The following is a 19,381-nucleotide window of genomic DNA, read 5'->3' on the forward strand; positions in this document are numbered from 1 at the left end:
GACCCCCCCCCCCCCCCCACACACACACACACACACACACACACACACACACACACACACAGAGAACAGACGCATAGATTAGATGGATCATGCGTGTGTGTGTGTGTGTGTGTGTGTGTGTGTGTGTGTGTGTGTGTGGACACACAGTAGAGAAAACCTTATAATCCCAGCCCACTGCGTGCTCACACTGACTCCCACACTCTCTCTCTCTCTCTCTCTCTCTCCCTATCTCGCTCTCTCTCTCTCTCTCGCTCTCTCTCTCTCTCTGTCTCTGTCTCTGTCTCTCTCTCTCTCTGTCTCTCTCTCTCTCTCTCTCTCTCTCTCTGTCTCTCTGTCTCTCTCTCTCTCTCTCTCTCCCTCTCTCTCTCTCTCTCTCTCTCTCTCTCCCTCTCTCTCTCTCTCTCTCTCTCTCCCTCTCTCTCTCCCTCTCTCTCTCTCTCTCTCTCCCTCTCTCTCTCTCAGACCCCGCTGACTAACAGTTCTCTTTTTCAGGAGATCTAAGCTCTGTCTCTGGACAGACGCCATCACTTCCGCCCCTTCCACCTGTCAGGTGCCCTTGCCTGCTTTAATGGTGGCAGCAGAGTGAGCAGGCGGCTGTGTGTGTGTGTGTGTGTGTGTGTGTGTGTGTGTGTGTGTGTGTGTGTGTGTGTGTGTGTGTGTGTCGGGTGGGGGTGGGGGTGAACGCTGGACGAGCTGCTGGATCCTGTCCCTGCCTCGGTGTGCCAGGCCTCGTCTCTCCTCCGCTGTGCTCAGCCAAACCTCTCAGCAGGTGTTTCTCTCTGCAGAGTTCTGCTGCTAGCTCTCCGCTCAAACTCCGGCGAGCAGACATCTCAGCAACGTAACTAATGACCTCCAAGCTCAGTGGGATGTGGAGCATATCCTCTTAGATATTAACTCTTCATTGGGTCACACTAAAAAGGTATTTCCAACAGGGATGTGACGCATCGCGATATTTCAGATCCTTGGCAGAAAGTAGACTTCACTTGAGCTGCTCTACTCGATCATAAGGACGGATTAAAGGACCAATCAGTGAGCTGTGTAGAGAGTGAGATGATAAAGGTATCTTACTATCTGATCATTAAGGAAACATGTTGAAGTTCTGGCTTCTCTGACAACAATGCAGCAGCCAGTATGTCCTCCTTCTAACTTTAGATTCTGCTCCTGAATGCTCTGGATTTGTTTGGACCAGAGAAGGTAGGCGCTTTTAAGACACACCCCCACACGGCCGTTTTGGACGCCCCTCTACTGGAATTTTCAGGAAGTGTGAAAGCCCTAAGTGAGATGCAAACAGATCCAGCTACATCACCCTCCCCCGTCAGGTAAAGAAGGATTTTTACTGAGAAATAGTGGCTTTGTGTTTGATTGACGTTAGCATTTCTGTGAATATGAAGGTTTCTAAAAACACAAATGTGACATCGCTTTAGGGCAGCGTCACCGGTTGTCTCAGTGCTTTTTATAATCAGGGTGAGAAAACGTGTTTAATGTGACATCAGTGCAGCAATGAAGACCTCAGTAGCTGTTTTCACATCTGCACTCCTGAAAGAAGGGGGGGGGGGGGGTCTTCTATATGACGCTATAATGAGAATATATGTCTTTCTATCAATGCTACGTGTAGTCCAACAGAATCACAATTACATGCACAGAGATGGTAGAGGTGGCGTGCAGACAGTCTATGGTCGTGCAGCGATCACAGAGAATAAATGTCACTCCTCCCTCCTATTGGCTCCAGGTGAATTCTCCTGATTATATCCTGCTGCGTTCTCACATCAGCTCACTCTGACTTGGCAGGAAAAACTCGGGATGAAGTCTGAGTAAAAACTTGTCTGTTTGTGTTCACACATGCAGTGAGCTCCTCCGGGAAATATCAGGAGTTTTTCAGGAAGTGTGAAAGCCCTAAGTGAGATGCAAACAGATCCAGCTACATCACCCTCCCCCGTCAGGTAAAGAAGGTGGTGAAAATGGATTTGGATTTGTGTTGACTCACAATCTCACTTCTTATCACAACACAGAAAAAAACCTCTTAATTAAAACGAGCCATAATCCATCTTTCACCGCTGACCTTTCTGCAAAGTTTACTCAAATTAATTGTGCTGAGAAATTAGCAGATGCCCCGAAGCTCGAGGACTCACACAACAAAAAACCAACAAACCTGGTTTATTTCAGTCGGACGTCTAATTGGCACCGAGCGTGTTTGAGATTTTCCTGCATGTAAAAGGTTGGACTCTAATTGTCCGTCGTGACTCTCCTGGACTTTCAGGTTCTTGGGTTAAAAAACAAACAAAACGCAGATTGGGTCTATATGTCAGGGAATATGAGACAGCAGTAGTTATTTGTCCAAAACCCTGAAAAAGCTTGAGTTGACATTTAAAGACGAGGACCTCTTGGAGCTCCGCAGGCTGACGGTTATCTCTGAGGAGCAGAGGACGAAGTCGCACTGACACCGATGTTTTCACAACCTTTGAAAACACGTTTCGTCTTTAAACTATACAAGAACGCGACCACAGAGGAGGCAGGATCGGGTTCAGATAGAAGTGATTGTACCCGACCTAAAAAGCCTCTGCATGTTTCTAATAAGCTCCACGAGCAGAAACGTGCTCAAACTAGGATCAATATTGGAGATGCTTTTGAAAAATGGAGAGAGGTTAGAACACAGAAAGGTTTACAGACCCATGCAGAGCTGGATAAACACTGAAGCTTCAGAGTCCACCACATGGTGACCTGAGTGAGCATGGACTCTAGAGAGGAGGGGGGGAGACAGCTCTCTATGATGTTTAGAATTTAGACTGCAGTACCCATTTTAAACACTAGGGGTCAGAGTTACATACTGCTCCTTTAATAAAATAAAACAGGAAACGACTCTCTGGATAATCCTTGAGCTTGTTAACAGTGTTTTTCTTCACTGGACTTTCTCTCTGACTTCTTGCAGTTCAGTAATCAACCGTCTCTGGCTTGTCGTGATTTCACACCTGCCGCAGTGACGTCTTCAAAGATAAAGTTTCCCCGTTGAACGTCTTTGAAGATGAAGGCGTCGCTCTGAGTTCTGTCATCAAGAAGCAATCAACAAAGGCCCAGCTGGACTCCTGCTGCGTTTCAACTCAAACACCGTTTGAAGCGAACACACCGGAATTGGAGTGCTGCCAGGCCTCGGAGGAAAAAGCGTCTTCACTGCGAGCTCGGGTCAGAGAATTAAACGATGTGACATCAGGACGCCACAAGTTCACAGCGTTGGAACTATTATCTTAAAATCATCAAAGAACAACAGACGAGATTTGATGAACGTGTCTTTTCATTCTCCTCTTAATTTGTGCGCTCGTCTTAATTTATGCATTATTTTACCCGTCGTGATTTTTAAGCACCGACAGTCGACCGCGTCTCTGACTGCGGGCGCCACTACAGTCGGGCTAATACGTTCCTCTTCTGTGAACAATGTGTGATTATGGGATGACAAAGTGTGAGACAGAGGTGATGTTGACGCCGTTACTTCCTCCTCTGAACGTGTGAACAGCACGACGACATGTTCTGCTGATGAATGAGAGAAAGTGTAATTAAGGGAGGCGGGAAGTCTGTCAGGGAGATATATATATATAACGGCGTCCTATTCATCATATCGGCCAGAACGCCACGACGCCTGATGAATCACACAAGAGTCACTTTAACACGTGTTTCCTGTCAGCAGGTATGGCGGTGGACTCTTAAGGATGATCTCTTTCATTTAGAAGATGTGGACTGAATTGAGACGATGCAGATTTGATATCCAGACCGTTTTGGACGTCTGTGTACGTGCGTCCTGTCCTGCTGTTGCCGCTGGAGGTGGAGGTGGTTACCAAGGTAACGTCTCTAGTGGCCCTGCAGTTTGAGGGTATAGTGCCCTGTAATGTCGGCTCCGTGTTACCACAGCAGAGTCTCTCTGTTCCTCGGCGCTCGCTGCAGAAGGGGAGCTTAGCGGTGGTTAAAGGAAGACGTTCTCAGTTCAATTTATCCACCTCGTTCTCCTCATCCGGTTTGACTCCTGCAGATATAATTCAACTCACTTTAAAGGTGCTTTATGAGTCTGAAAACGACATCAGAATCAGAACACGGCGAGCATTTCTCCGCTGACATGACGCTCAAAAGGAAACGTGTTGTTCAACGTCTATTTGAAGATCTTGAAACGTCGTCTGTGATTTGACCAGATTCAACAAGAAATCTGCTTCTGTTGAAAAGCTTATAAACTGCAAAGTCTTATCTGATATATTTCATGAAAATGATAATTAAACTGAGCAGTAGTTTTGTAGTACTCAAGATCGGTGTACGAGCCTTATTGCTCATCATGTTAAATGTATGGATGCATGAAATCATTTTGTTCATTGGATCTGGGAGGGGGAGGGGCTTGTGGACTTAATTGGGCTTAGTTCAGACTAGTAGAGAGTGGAGCCACACAGTCTTTTGACCTCTCTCTTTTTGTATAGTTTTGGACTAACCTGTATCTGTCTTTTGTTTATTTTTGTTGAAGTAAACATTTAAATTTTGATCATTTGGTCCCGTAGATTTTTTGGATGAAAATTACGTAAGAGAGGAGTTTTGGGAGCGTCAAGCTACGGCTTCATTCAGTGGATACCTACAGTCGGTTTGGTCTCGAGGCCTCTTCATGAAGGTCTCAGAATCTAAAGCATTTTTACTCGGTCTTGTCTCGGTCTCAGACTATGCAGACTCTGGATTTTAAATCAAGACCGATCAAGAGCACCACTGATCGGCTGTTTTTCCACGTCTTTACTGAGATCAGAAGGAAAACTTCCTCTTTCTAAAAGAACAAATAACTTCAACTCATTTGTAGTTTGATTTTTATCCCCCGGTTACGGCCGCAACCTTCCCGGTGGTACATATAAGTGAGTGATTAATGGTCTCGGTCTCGCCCTGCCTTGGTCTTGGTCTTGACTCGGTCTCGATCCCTAAATGTCTTGGTCAGTCTAGGAGCACTCTGTCCTCGAGTATGTCTTGGTCTCATTGACACACCGGTGGTAGAGGCTGCTATCAGAAGTAACATATCCATTCATACACATTCATACGCAGCTGACAAAGCAGTGGGAGCAACTTGGGGTTAAGTGTCTTGCCCCAAGGACACGTCTGAAATGTTGCTGCAGGAGCTGGGGATCGAAGAGACGACCAACTCTACCACTGAGCCACAGCCGCCCTCTTTACACGTTTAGACCTGATCTGAATGTTTTCAACCACATCTCAACCTTAACATCACAGCTGCTGCTCACTGAGAAGATAAACAACATCAGCAGTAAAATAACTCAAAGCTCCAGGAAGTCAAATAATTATCTGAAAATAATTTAAATATAGAACCACTTCATAACACTTTAACCCACCGCCACCATCGAGCTACATCATCTTTAAATAGAATACACAGCGTGCTCAGGCCCCAAACGAGACAAGCGGAGCAAAGGAACTGTTTGCATTATACATTGTGCAAAGAGAGCGTTACATTTATAGCCTGATGTACTCTCCTGAAGAGACGACTTCACCAGAGAGAGAGAGAGAGCACGGCTTCTTGGTTTGGATAAAAGAAGAAGGGAGGCTCAGAGAGAAAATCTGAGGTGTCATAATGATGTTTCTGATCCAAGATGAAGATAATGTACATTCCTTTAAAGCTGAAATATTCTACAAGCATTTTTATGGAGGCCGACACGGGCGATCGACCTGCAAAGGCACCGACAATTTAAAGAAACGTGCAGAAAATGTTAAAGTCCAAAATAAACGCAATGACTGAAACGTGCTGCAAATGAAAACAAATTGCTGCAAAAAGCAAAGAAAACCTGCATCAACATCAAAAGGCTGGGAATACATAAACACTCATATTCAGAAAATAACTGTGAGTCAAATCTTAAACAGAAGTGCTCCAGGCCTGTGGGGGGCGCTCTCTGGAGACAGTTTCTTATTGACGGCAGAGAGTGAGGGAGACCCGGCGCCGATAATGTTCAGATTGGAATCAGGCAAAGTCTGAAGACAGAAAGTAAAGTTACTATTTCTGCAACACAGAGATTAAAAGTGAGACTGGGACAGATTTAGAGAAATAATAAATGAAAGTGTGCATGAGAGAGGGAGAAAGAGAGAGAGGTCCACTTCCTGCTCGTCCCTCTGATTTTAAAACTGAGGCTTCTTGAGGAGTTGTTTTGATGTTTCTGCAGCTGCTGTATCGTAGTGATACGAGTCATCATCACACATCCCCTGATGAGTAACGCTATCTGAGTGTTGTAGGCCTACTTAGATGTGAAACTGTCAAAAGCACACAAAAAACAAGTTACAGAACGAGGCAGGGCGGGACAAGCGGCTGTGTGAGGAAGGAGAGGGGCAGGTGTGTGTGAGCGCGGGTTAGAGAATGAACGGGACAGAAGCAGATAAGGCTGAAAAATAAGTTTGAGAATAAAGCAAAATTAATATATATACAAATATTACCCAAGCTAGTGAAACAAAAAGGCTTACGCCCCCCACACACACCCGACCCCACCGCCCAGGTAGACAGGTGAAGCATCATGAGAAACACTGAGATAGAGCTAGCTAACTGCGCTCTGATGCTAACTCTTCCTCTGTAATGACATTGGGTATTCTGGCTTTTGGACCGTAGAGAGATCTGCGTCATGAGACCTGCAGGGGGAGTTAAAATTCTTTGTATTTTCAGCGTGTTTGAGGTCGATGTTATTGTGCTTTTTGCAGAACTTGATTTTTCATTTGCAGAACGTTTCAGTCGTTTATTTGTTTTGGACTTTTGGTTTTTAGTTTTACTTTTCTGAATTCTTTGTTTTTCTTAAGGTCAGTCGCTCCGTCGTTGCTGAGCAGTTGCCCTTGTCAGCCACTGTACATTTCAACACATAACAATGAGTTTTTTTTCTTGTTGTTGTGAAAGAATATTTTGTATTTGATGCTCACTTTGCATAAATCATGTGTTGACTCTTTGCATTTTGCAGAATTTCTCATCTGAAACTCAGTTTAGAAGTCGGATCAAAGCAGCAGAGACGGATGAATTGCAGATTCAACTGTTTGTATAAATAAATGAAACTCTCATTAAAAAGGAAGAATTACTGTCAGAGAAAGTCTGAATTAAGCAAATTCTGCCCTTAAGAGGAGCATGTACATTTGCATTGCCCTTTTGAACGGTTACATGGAGTCTTTGTTTACTGCAGAGCAAAGTGAACGTTGTGGCTTCAGGTGAAGTGAACACAGGAGCTAAATATGAATATATCATTCTTCTGGGGCATGGCTGTCACTTTAATTGAGTCGTTGACTATTGAATATTCAAGTATGTGCTGCACTCGGCTGCATGAGCCAATCATGAATGCTGTCCGCTGTCATTGGCTGAGGCAGAGAGAGAGAGGAGCGCTGTGCTGTGAGGGGCTGGAGGCGGAGGGAGGGAGGGAGGGAGGGAGGGAGGGAGGGGGGGGCTCTCCATCTCCTCTGCGCTCTCTCTCATTCAACCTCTGTAGTCAGCAGAACGAGAGGCTGAGGAGAGCAGCGCAGCATCTGCGGCTCCAGCATCCTGCCGAGGACTCTGCTCCATGGAGGAGAAAAAGGAGAAGTGTAGGGGAGAAAAAAAACCATCCGCAGCCGAGGGGAGACTGACAGAGGAAGAGACGCACGGGAGGAGTAAGAGCGGGAAATGAAAGGAACTGAGGGAACATCGCTGCCTGTGAGAGGACCACTGCAGCTGCACTAAATCTGGGGCTGTCAGGCCAACCCTCAGCAAAGCAGTGAGTGAGAGAGGAAGAGGAGCAGAGGAGGAAAAGGAGTGATTTTAAGGAGCTGATCTCATCGTACTGGACGGGCAGATATGGAAAGCCAAAGAGCGCCTGAATCAGCGGATCAAACTTCACACAGGAAAAGTGCTTTTGGATCTCCTGTGTGAACCTGAGTGAAGTAAAGGGAGAACAGAAGAGAGTCCCCCCCTGCAAGGTGAAACCTCTTACTCTGCTGTCCTGTCCCCCTCTGTCCCCCCTCCACCTGCCTGCTCCTGGTGAATGTCTTCTCTGCATGCACTCGCACTGCTCGGCAGTTGAACACACTCATGGTCGATGCCAAAGGAAGGAACATGAAATGTCTGACTTTCTTCTTGATGCTTCCCGAGTCGGTGAAAAGCAAGTCGAGTAAGAGCTCCAAGAAAGGGAATGCCAGCGGGAGCTCCAAGCTGCCCCCGGTCTGCTATGAGATAATCACTCTGAGGAGCAAGAAGAAGAAGAAGATGGCAGCGGACATTTTTCCCACCAAAAAGCCGGCGTCCACCACCACCACCACCACCACCGTGCAGCAGTACCAGCAGCAGAACCTGAACAACAACAACACCATACAGAACTGCAACTGGCAAGGACTCTACTCCACCATCAGAGAGAGGTAGGTGCAACTGAGCGGCCCGATTTCTGAACCTGAACTGTTTGGGTACAAAACAGGAAAGATGCCGTTTAAAATTCTAAAAGTTTGATGAGAATTTGTTTTTTTTGTATATTTTTGAGGTGATAAAAACAAATCAAAAATCACTTCTGTACAGTCTTTAAGCTTGCATGTGTAGCTCTTTGTGTGTGTGTTTGTGAGTGTGTGTGTGGGTCGGTGTGAGCAACAGTGGGTGCTCCCCCTGCCCTGCCCTGGATCTGCTGGGGGGGGGGGGGGGGGGGGGGGAATCTGTGTTTACCGCCCCTCCTGCACACTTTGCCGCTCTGTCATAACAGAGGGCGGACGAGCGGCTGCATGCGTTTGATTTGCACAACAGGCAGAAGCTGCTCTGCACTAAAAGCTAAATATTTACCTTGGCCTATCAGCAAAAGACCCCCTCTGCCCCCCCACCACCCCCACCCTCCAGCTGTCCACGATGAAACGGACGCTTTGTTGTCTGTCCAGAACATCATGGGGCTGTTTACCCACCTCTGTGACATGTTCCACTTGCTCAATAATATATATGAACGCAGCGTTATTGTTGGGCCCGTTCTCTCACAGCGGGGGGGTTTCCATCCACCTCATTGTCTGCTCGGTCTTTATTTATGTACACAGAGTTTAAGAAATGAGAAGTCTTTGAGTCTTAAGGTTAGTTTGTCAGGCTGTGGTCTGAGTCTCTCGGGGGTATAAGACCCAGACTCTCACAGGGATCACTCGTCTGATCTAGAGAAAAAAAAGAATCTTAAATCTTTTAGGAACGAGGACACTTCACTAAATACTCTGTTTCTACCTTTTAGAGAAGCAGGAGAGATCAATATTACATGGATTAACCAAATAAAGAAGTTTGTGCTCACATTAAACATAAATAAATGAGACTGTGTGCATCAAATCTTACTTTTGAAATAAGCTATAGTCCTCTTTTCTTCTTCTGGCATGAAACAAATGTGCTAACCCAGATATGCAAATGAATTCCTCTTTTTCTTCTTTTCTGTATTTTCCTTCTCAGAAACTCAGTAATGTTCAACAATGAGCTGATGGCAGACGTTCACTTCGTGGTGGGTCAGACGGGACGGACCCAGCGGCTGCCAGGACACAGAGTAAGACTTCCATCGACCAATGAGAAAATCACGTCAGAAAGGGAAGGAAATGAAGAAACAAACAAGCGAGCAATCAAGTCAGCCCTGCAGCCCCCGTGTTGCTCGTATCATATCCGAGATCCTTTGTGCTCCGCTCTCACTTCCGCACCATGTGTCTTTTTTGAGACAGTCTTCAATTATTTATGTAAATGAGGCTGAGGGGTGGGAGGCGGGGAGTGGGAGACGGAGGACGGGATCTCCTCCTCAGCAGTCATCTCAAAGAAAAGGATCGTCTTTGTCTCTGCTGTGGTTCACAGGCAGCTCTGCAATCACTCAACTTTTAATCAAACACCTCCAGCAGCACGGAGAGCTCTGCGCCTCTCATCCGCTTCATTAGATTTCACTTTTCTGAGAGACAGAAGCAGGACTCTAAAAAGCTCTGATTGTTGTCATTTAGCTCGTGATCAGACGTTTATTTGACAGATGTGAGCTGCAGGTCGACATCGCTTTCTTTCCTCAAAGGGGGGCGTCTTCAGGGCCTCATGAAAAGATCTCTTATCGGGCCCCTCCACCACATCCTGAGGCAGCCCTGAGACATAACACACACGATGCAATAAAAGGTTAAAGGTCGAGTCAGTGGAAATGTTGTTTGCAGCTTGTAAACACAAAATCCAAACTGGCCCCTCCTCCTGAGCTCATCCCCCCCCCCCAGAAGCTCTTACTCCCTGCAGGATGTGTTAGCTGCTTGTACCAACAGTGCAAGCTACGGCGCGCTAGCACAAGCTAAGTGTTTGTCACCTGCCTGTCCAACAGGAAGCAGACCAACTCCACGTCTGCAGGTGAAAGTTAAAGCCCCTCCTCCTGGGCTCAACACCCCCCCAGAAGCTCTCACTCCCTGCAGGATGTAGTGTGTACGCTTACTGCTTGTAGCTACACTGCAAGCTAACACACGCTAGCACAAGCTAACTGTGTTTATCACCTGCCTTTCCAACAGGAAGCAGACCAACTCGGGTGAAAGTTAACGTTCTCCCCCACTTAGACGCCCATGCCACCTTGTGACCTCGTGTTTCCCAAGATCTTCTCATAAATGATTCATTTAGAGTCGTCGTTGCCCCGCCCCCTCTAAAAGCCCATTATTCTAACAACCGCTTGAATGTGATTATAAAATCCACATTCGATCTTACAAGTGATTCTGCAGCCATGAATTTAACCCTCGTGTCCGTCCCACATGTGCTCTCAGTCGGTCGGGCCCTGCACGGGTCTTTATGTGGACCCAGACTGTGATTGGTAGCTGCAGAGCACTTTATGCATTTATAGCGAGCAGTTAGCGGAGGGAGGACATCGAGGATGACTCGACTGCACTTTATGCTGAGACATTATGCCGACGGGATAAAATGACGTTCAGGGCTGCAATCTTTATTGTGTCCATTTGGCAGGAAGTCAGATATGCATTATGATTTAATTCACAGTTATATCCCGGCAAGACGGAGGACGAAACCTCGGAGCTAACGCCCGTAATTAATGTGAACTTGTGTGGAATATACGGGGTCAAAAGGTGACGCTGATCTTATTCTAATGTGTGGATTTTATGCACTAGTCTGTAAATCCGAGTGAGAAAGCAGCCGTCTTCCAGCTGACCTCCGACTGAGAAAATCCAGACATACATTTGAGTTTTTAACAATAACAACAACAACAACAACAACAACAACAACGCCATTGTATTCAAAAATACTTATTTGCATGCTTCAATTTTAGAACGGGTTCATTGAAAGTTACTTTGGAAAGTCTGTGCACCTTTTTGGGAAAATGTATACCACCCACACACCCACCTACACACACTCTTTCTGCACACACACACACATATTGTCAAACATGACTGTACCACAGGATAATTACAGAAGACTCACACGCCACGCTAATTACTGGAACAAAAGCTAGCTGTGTGTTGCGTCTGATTTCATCACATGTTCAGAAAGTCATTAATTTCAGGAAATTAAAAAAAACAAACGCTGCACTCAGTTCACTTGTGTTATTCAGAATTATTTCCCCCTTTTTTTTTTGTTTTTCTTATCAGGGAAAAAAATCGTGTTCATTAGAAATCTGCCTCCCGGTCCTCTGGGCGGGAGGGGGGAGGGGGGAGGGGGGGCTCATTATGTGAGGAAGTACACAGGTTCAAACTGGGGCATCGTTCAATGTTCACCATCAGATTTGTGTTTTTTTTTGTGTAAAGAGTAAGAGAACATGTGAGCTAACGTTATTAGAGTCATAGTTTAGACTAATCCAGTCGTTAGTTACTCGCCTTCTTCTCACTCCTGAGGAAAAGGATGAGCTGTGTGCGCTCTCTCTCTCTCTCTCTCTCTCACTCTGGTTTCCTCCTCCTCTCTCCGCAGTATGTTCTGGCTGTCGGCAGCTCCGTGTTTCACGCCATGTTTTATGGGGAACTGGCTGAGAACAAGGATGAAATCCATATTCCAGATGTGGAGCCAGCAGCATTTCTGGCGATGCTGAAGTAAGAACTCTCTCATCAATCTTTTTTTTATTTTTTTATTCTTCCCCCTAACTGCCCGGTTCTGTGGTAGGATCATTTTAAAAACAAATAATGTCGTCTTTACGGGCAGAGTAAAGTCAAAGTGAAGTCGGATCGGATCTGTTCATCACTTACCCCGCCGGAGAAATGACGAGCTAAACGTCTCTCGCCCACAGAGATTAAATCTATATCTGTCTGTTTTCATTTCATCTGTGTCCTCCTCGAACGTTCCTGCTGAATACCTCTGTGTTGTTATTTTACCTCCTTCATCATTTCTCCCTCTGCGTTTTACTGTCGGTGTTCTTGCAGCGAGCTACAGTAGAGTGTAGTTCAGAGTGCAGGAGGAAGATTATTAACTTCACTCTCTTTAGAATCTCAATCAGTTTTTGAACAAAGTGGCTTTGAACAGATGCTGAAATTAGTTTGCTTAAAGAAGTGTAATTGATACAATATGATAAAATATGATATGGTGCAATTCAACAAGATATGAAACTATGGGATGCAATATGAAACAATAATAATATTTTTCAAAAACAAGTTACAAAGTGCTTTACAAGGACAGCAAATATAAAAACAGGTCATAGAATAATAAACAAGGCAAGATTAAGGAATAAAAATCACTTTAAGATATAAAATCCCTTTTTAAAAGAACTGTAAAATACAAACAATTATTTTAAAGGAATTCTAAAAAGTGAAAATAACAATTTAAAATCAACAAAAATCAGGAAAGGCTCGCCGGAAAAAGTGTGTCTTAAGAAGAGACTTAAAAGAGATGAGTGACTCTGCCGACCTGATCTACAATATGTGATACAATATACTTCATCGTCCCGAGGGGGATACTTTTTGTTGGGCTCCAAGTGCTGCACAAAGTTAGCCGCCCCCCACAGGAGACTCAATGAATAAAAACAACACAGGTCAATGTCTGTGTTTTTTACAGTCTCATTTTCTGCACCAGCTGTCCCGGACTAACACACAGATTCCTCCGCCTCAACTCTTCCCTGAACTTTTATTTCTGACCACACCAACGGAAGAGAAACCGTCCAGCTCCATCAGAGAGTTTTGAATGTCGGTATCAGGACACGTCTCAGTGAACACACCTTGGCGTCGGTGCGGTGCTCCTCCATTTTGCTCCTTAGAGAGAATATCAAGCAAGGCAGCAAGGGCCTCGGGCAGGTGTGCAGGCCAGCAGTGAGTCTCTGGTGTTAGCGAGTGACAGCGAGTGGCAGCTCACCTTCATGTGGTGTGAAAATGTTTGACCCGTCCTCAGCAGCATGCAAATAATCAACGCCACGGTGCACCTTAACGTTCACTTATCACAGTCACACCAAAGCTACTAAAACGCGGGCAGAAAAAGGCTATTAAAAAAAAGAGTCAGGGACGCCATCAGAGCGGCGCCACAGACCGCTCAGATTAGAAGATATCTTCCTAAAAACAGATATCTTCAAATGTTCATAACGCCCTCTGTTCTGTTTCACAGTGTGATCTTCTTTCTGTCAACAGATACATTTACTGCGATGAGATCGACCTGAGTGCTGACACCGTGTTAGCCACTCTTTACGCTGCCAAGAAGTACATCGTCCCTCACCTGGCACGCGCCTGCGTCAACTTCCTGGAGACCAGCCTGAGTGCCAAAAACGCCTGTGTGCTGCTCTCCCAGAGCTGTCTGTTCGAGGAGCCCGAGCTGACGCAGCGCTGCTGGGAGGTGATTGATGCCCAGGCCGAGCTGGCGTTACGCTCCGAGGGCTTCTGCGACATCGACTCTCAGACCCTGGAGAGTATCCTGCAGCGGGAGACACTCAACGCTAAAGAGATAGCGGTGTTTGAGGCGGCGCTCAGCTGGGCCGAGGCTGAGTGCCAGAGACAGGAGCTCACCTCCTCCACTGATAACAAGCGGAAGGTTTTGGGGAAGGCCATGTTCCTGATTCGTATCCCGACAATGGCTCTGGATGATTTTGCCAACGGGGCGGCCCAGTCGGGCGTGTTGACGCTCACTGAGACCAATGACATCTTCCTGTGGTACACAGCGGCCAAGAAACCGGATCTGGAGTTCGTCAGCCAGCCGAGGAAGGGTCTGACACCCCAGCGCTGCCACAGATTCCAGTCCTGTGCCTACCGGAGCAACCAGTGGCGTTACAGGGGCCGCTGTGACAGCATTCAGTTTGCAGTGGATAAAAGAGTTTTCATCGCCGGGTTTGGTCTGTACGGGTCGAGCTGCGGCTCGGCAGAATACAGTGCAAAGATTGAGCTGAAACGCCAGGGAGTACTTCTGGGACAAAACCTCAGCAAATACTTCTCTGATGGATCCAGCAACACCTTCCCAGTTTGGTTCGAGTATCCGGTGCAGATCGAGCCCGACACCTTCTACACGGCCAGCGTGGTTCTGGACGGGAACGAGCTGAGCTACTTTGGACAGGAGGGGATGACAGAGGTGCAGTGTGGGAAGGTGACCTTTCAGTTTCAGTGCTCCTCAGACAGCACTAACGGCACGGGGGTGCAAGGGGGACAGATTCCTGAGCTCATCTTCTACGCTTGACGGCTCCACTGCGAGCACTAGACTCATTTCAGTGCACTTATGGAAAATAGAAAATGTTCACTTTGTGCATAGTGTCACTTTCTGTTATCTATTTTGCCACTTAAAAAAAAACTCTTGTTTGGTTTTAAATTTAGAATTTGGTCCTCTTGAGTTGGACCATATTTATGTTTCTGAGTCCTAAAAAAAAAAAAAGTGTCTCGCACTTGATGTGTAAATATGAAAATATGTAAATTCTGAAATGTATATGATGCCACAAATGGGGTCAACGCTGGCCACAGAAATATCTTATATAATGAATATGCTACGATATGTTTATTGTTTCTATGCTTGCATAGAATGCACATATAGAGCAGCAATACTTCACATTCTGTATCCAACAACAAGCATTTCATGTCAGGACTCTGGATCATTAAAGCATTTCAAAGATTCCTAACTGGAAGTGAAAGAAAACTCCAGATCAGCCTTTTTTCACACGTGCACTCCATGTGAACATGTCGAGAAGACTTCAGGACGTAAACGAGATGATGCAGAAACGAGGATGAAGCAACATGATGCAACACAATTACAACAGTTTTTTTGCTTTTATATCAAAGCTACGTGTAATCGGATGTATTCAGAGTGTCTGGTGAGCAGACAAGAGAATGAAGGAGCTTCATTACGGCCAAGATTGGAGTGGTCACCCAAAGGTCTAACATTATAAACGTCCTCCCCCCAACATGCTCACCGCGTTCAAAACGCTACTAACCCCAACTTCTTGGGAAATTGTACAAGGGGCTAGGAGGAAACATTTGGGGAATATTCGGGTTTAAACATTTGTCCGTTTGTGTTTGCAACGCTTTAAGCTGGCGCTATTCTTTTGTGTACACAGGGTCTAAGAACACCCTGGTTCTAGTTTAATTTGCAGAGAAAGAATTCTATCTGCAGTAATGCAGCATCGCTTGTTGTTTACCTGGAGAACTTTTCACACTCCGCTGTAAGTCGCTTGATAGAAGAAGAGGAATGAATCCATAAAAACATTCAGCCAAACTCCTGCACGTTGTCTAGATTGCAAAAATACATCAACACTGAAAATGTATTTGTGAAATTTAGACAGTGTGCAGGAGTTAAGCTGCACTGAAAAAGAAGATATGACCGGATATTAGGTGCCTAGGACTTCTCTTTGTGTTGCCTTGGTATTGAAATCATCAGATTTTTTTCTAGAATCTTATGGAAGTTTAAAGGAGATCTATTATCCTCACTGTCACCATTAGTGATGTCAGTATGGGACGCCTGCTGAGTAGCAGTGTGAGATGTGTAGCTCAAAAAAACCTCCTTATTTATCTGATTCTGGCATCAGTAAAATCCCTCATTTCAGCCTCTTCCTGAAACGCTTCATTTCAGCTACTGTCTCTTGAAGGCCCCCCCTCCCCACGTGCCCACTCTCCTCTGATTGGCTGGTTCTGTTTGAAGTCACAGGGACATTTGAGTGAGCTTCCAGGTAGGCGTGACCTACAACTTTGCTCCATGCTTTGCTTGAATACTTCAGCAAGTTCGGCAAGTCTCGCAAAGTTCTCGTAATGTCTTGTTTAGCGCAGCGGGAAACCACATCCAGGGATTACACCAACAACTGTGTATGTTTTGTTTCAGAGGTTTAGTACGGACATCATATGATTATATGTTTGTATTTAAAGATGGAGCAGCAGAATAGATCTCCTTTAAAATTCTGGTATTGTTAGTGTGTGATACTCTACATGAAGGCATTTGTAATTGAATGGTTTCAATCAAAAATGCAGTTTTCTTATTAACTGAGCACTGAAGGTGTCTTAGATTAGAGCTGAAGGGGTCTTAGATTAGATCCGATCTGAAGGGGTCTTAGATTAGATCAGATCTGAAGGGGTCTTAGATTAGAGCTGAGGGGGTCTTAGATTAGGGAGCACTAGATATAACGGGACACATGACCCCCCCTTGACAGTTTCTCTGTAGCATGTTGCTCTGCACCTGCAGTCCTCTCAGTCACCACAGGCGGCTCAGTTTCATGTTTACTGTGAGCTACAGTCAGAACTGTCCGCTACATGACGGATTTATTTTATTATTATTTTTTTTTTTTAATCCGTCTGCATTGCAGCACGAGCAGGACGGGCAGAACTGTTCCATCTCATCTAACGCGTACAGCTGATTGTCCGGCCGCCTCCGTTTTGTTTACAGTTAAAGATCGATGATTGATTTGTGTTTTGACGCTGTGTATCTTACAGACTTGAATCCTGTGCACTCTGACCTGCTGAGCACTCTGACCTGCTGAGCACTCTGACCTGCTCTGCACTCTGACCTGTTGAGCACTCTGACCTGTTGAGCACTCTGACCTGCTGAGCACTCTGACCTGCTGAGCACTCTGACCTGTTGAGCACTCTGACCTGTTGAGCACTCTGACCTGCTGAGCACTCTGACCTGCTGAGCACTCTGACCTGCTCTGCACTCTGACCTGCTGAGCACTCTGACCTGCTGAGCACTCTGACCTGCTGAGCACTCCGACCTGCTCTGCACTCTGACCTGTTGAGCACTCTGACCTGTTGAGCACTCTGACCTGCTGAGCACTCTGACCTGCTGAGCACTCTGACCTGTTGAGCACTCTGACCTGCTGTGCACTCTGACCTGCTGAGCACTCTGACCTGTTGAGCACTCTGACCTGTTGAGCACTCTGACCTGTTGAGCACTCTGACCTGTTGAGCACTCTGACCTGCTCTGCACTCTGACCTGTTGAGCACTCTGACCTGCTGAGCACTCTGACCTGCTCTGCACTCTGACCTGTTGAGCACTCTGACCTGTTGAGCACTCTGACCTGCTGAGCACTCTGACCTGCTGAGCACTCCGACCTGCTCTGCACTCTGACCTGTTGAGCACTCTGACCTGTTGAGCACTCTGACCTGCTGAGCACTCTGACCTGCTGTGCACTCTGACCTGCTGAGCACTCTGACCTGTTGAGCACTCTGACCTGCTGAGCACTCTGACCTGCTGTGCACTCTGACCTGCTGAGCACTCTGACCTGCTGAGCACTCTGACCTGCTGAGCACTCTGACCTGCTGAGCACTCTGACCTGCTCTGCACTCTGACCTGTTGAGCACTCTGACCTGCTGAGCACTCTGACCTGCTGAGCACTCTGACCTGCTGAGCACTCTGACCTGCTGTGCACTCTGACCTGCTGAGCACTCTGACCTGTTGAGCACTCTGACCTGCTGAGCACTCTGACCTGCTGTGCACTCTGACCTGCTGAGCACTCTGACCTGCTGAGCACTCTGACCTGCTGAGCACTCTGACCTGCTGAGCACTCTGACCTGCTCTGCACTCTGACCTGTTGAGCACTCTGACCTGCTGAGCACTCTGACCTGCTGAGCACTCTGACCTGCTCTGCACTCTGACCTGCTGAGCCCTCTGACCTGCTGTGCACTCTGACCTGCTGAGCACTCCCTCACCAATGTGACCATAGAGAACCTGCAGGACGAGACGTGGTACAGAAATGCACTGACGTCGGCTCGTTCTTTTTAATGAAGCATTTTTCTTTGTTTTGGATTTGACTGTGCTACTGAATATGTTTCCTCATGCAGGATAAACATCCACAGGCTTGTTTGCTGATGACAATGGACAGGCAAACTGGTGTTCATGTCCTGTGTTTACGTGCTGGGAGACCGACGAATGTGTATGATTGTTGATGAAGCAAATAAACAAAACAAAGTGGTACATATTGTTTTTTTCTTTCCCATCTGTGAAAAGTCATAACGCCGCTCGCTGCCTCTGATTGTGTGAGGACGGGGACAGATGACGCCCTCTGGCTCAGCAGTGATTTATAGTAACGAGCAGAGCTTGTCTGCTGATTGATGATCCCCGTCTTCATGCTACTTACACTCCCCGCTTCTTTGTCTGTCAAACTCCAACGCTACTCCTGCTGCACATCGCATGACAGCCACTCACAACTTTGTCTTTTTTTTTATTTTTATGAGCAATAACTTCTGAAGACGTCGACGGCACGGCAAACTATTCCTGCAATCTTGTCTTTTATGGACTGCAGTCAGACAGGCGGAGTCCTTGACGGGGCTATCGTGTGTTTTCAAGTTTTTTCAGAGATAAAGATAAGAGTCGGAACGATCCTCAACGTCAAAATAATCGAGAGGTTTTAAATTCCCAGCATACCTCACTGTCTGTTTGACCCGAGGTTGAACTTTAAAGAATCTGTCTGCGGAACAAAAGAAGACAGTTTACGAAGAGTGGTTCTATATCTTTGTGTTGGAGATGTTCTCGACGAGCAAAGATCAAAACAAAGCTCGACAACCACATGTCTTTCTTTGAGAGTCCTGTGGAACTACGATGAGTCATTGAGTGAATCATCTGTCTTGGTGGTCGCTGCATTTTAAACAGAATCAGTCTTGGGAGTCTTATGGCAGGTACTTGATTAGCGAGGCACTCGATAACGCTGAGACATAGTTTGACATCTCCAACGAGCATGAAGCCCGTGATGAATTCATCTCAATATGTTGGGGGACTCCGTGCTGCGGCGCCAATTTTCATCACTGTGGCTTTAATGTTGTGAGCGAGATCATCATAATTGCACGGGAGGCGGCGGGGGGGACGGGACTGTGCCAGACGTCAGGAGTCAGGAGTGACCACAACATAAGGGTCGCTGAGTTATGAGAATGCATGCAGAGACAAAAACCTAGAACCCTTTAGCGACTCTTTCTTTGTTCTGGCGCTGGTGGCACAGTGGTTAGTGTGCATGCCCCATGAACAGAGGCTGTAGTCCTCCAAGCGTGCGGACCAGGTTCAAGTCCGACCTGTGGCTCCTTTCCTGCATGTCATTCCCATTCACTCTCTCTCTCT

General features: G+C 46.4%; 1 protein-coding gene and 1 long non-coding RNA gene across 2 annotated transcripts; one reads left to right on the forward strand and one right to left on the reverse strand.

Moving 5' to 3' along the window:
• Positions 1-7,469: 7,469 nt before the first annotated feature.
• btbd3b (BTB (POZ) domain containing 3b) lies at positions 7,470-14,969 on the forward strand. The gene is made up of 4 exons (XM_061039430.1): positions 7,470-8,364; positions 9,407-9,497; positions 11,867-11,985; positions 13,504-14,969. Exons 1-4 carry the CDS (start codon positions 8,042-8,044, stop codon positions 14,534-14,536), a joined length of 1,566 nt encoding a protein of 521 aa, XP_060895413.1. The 5' UTR covers positions 7,470-8,041; the 3' UTR covers positions 14,537-14,969.
• Positions 14,970-17,371: 2,402 nt separating this feature from the next.
• LOC132976015 (uncharacterized) lies at positions 17,372-19,127 on the reverse strand. Its single transcript, XR_009673352.1, has 3 exons — positions 17,964-19,127; positions 17,692-17,725; positions 17,372-17,385 (listed from the first exon to the last, which is right to left on the reverse strand). It is a non-coding gene; the product is annotated as an uncharacterized LOC132976015 (long non-coding RNA).
• Between the last annotated feature and the right edge of the window lie 254 nt (positions 19,128-19,381).

This window comes from Labrus mixtus, chromosome 6 (assembly GCF_963584025.1).
Source record: "Labrus mixtus chromosome 6, fLabMix1.1, whole genome shotgun sequence".
NCBI lineage: Eukaryota > Metazoa > Chordata > Actinopteri > Labriformes > Labridae > Labrus > Labrus mixtus.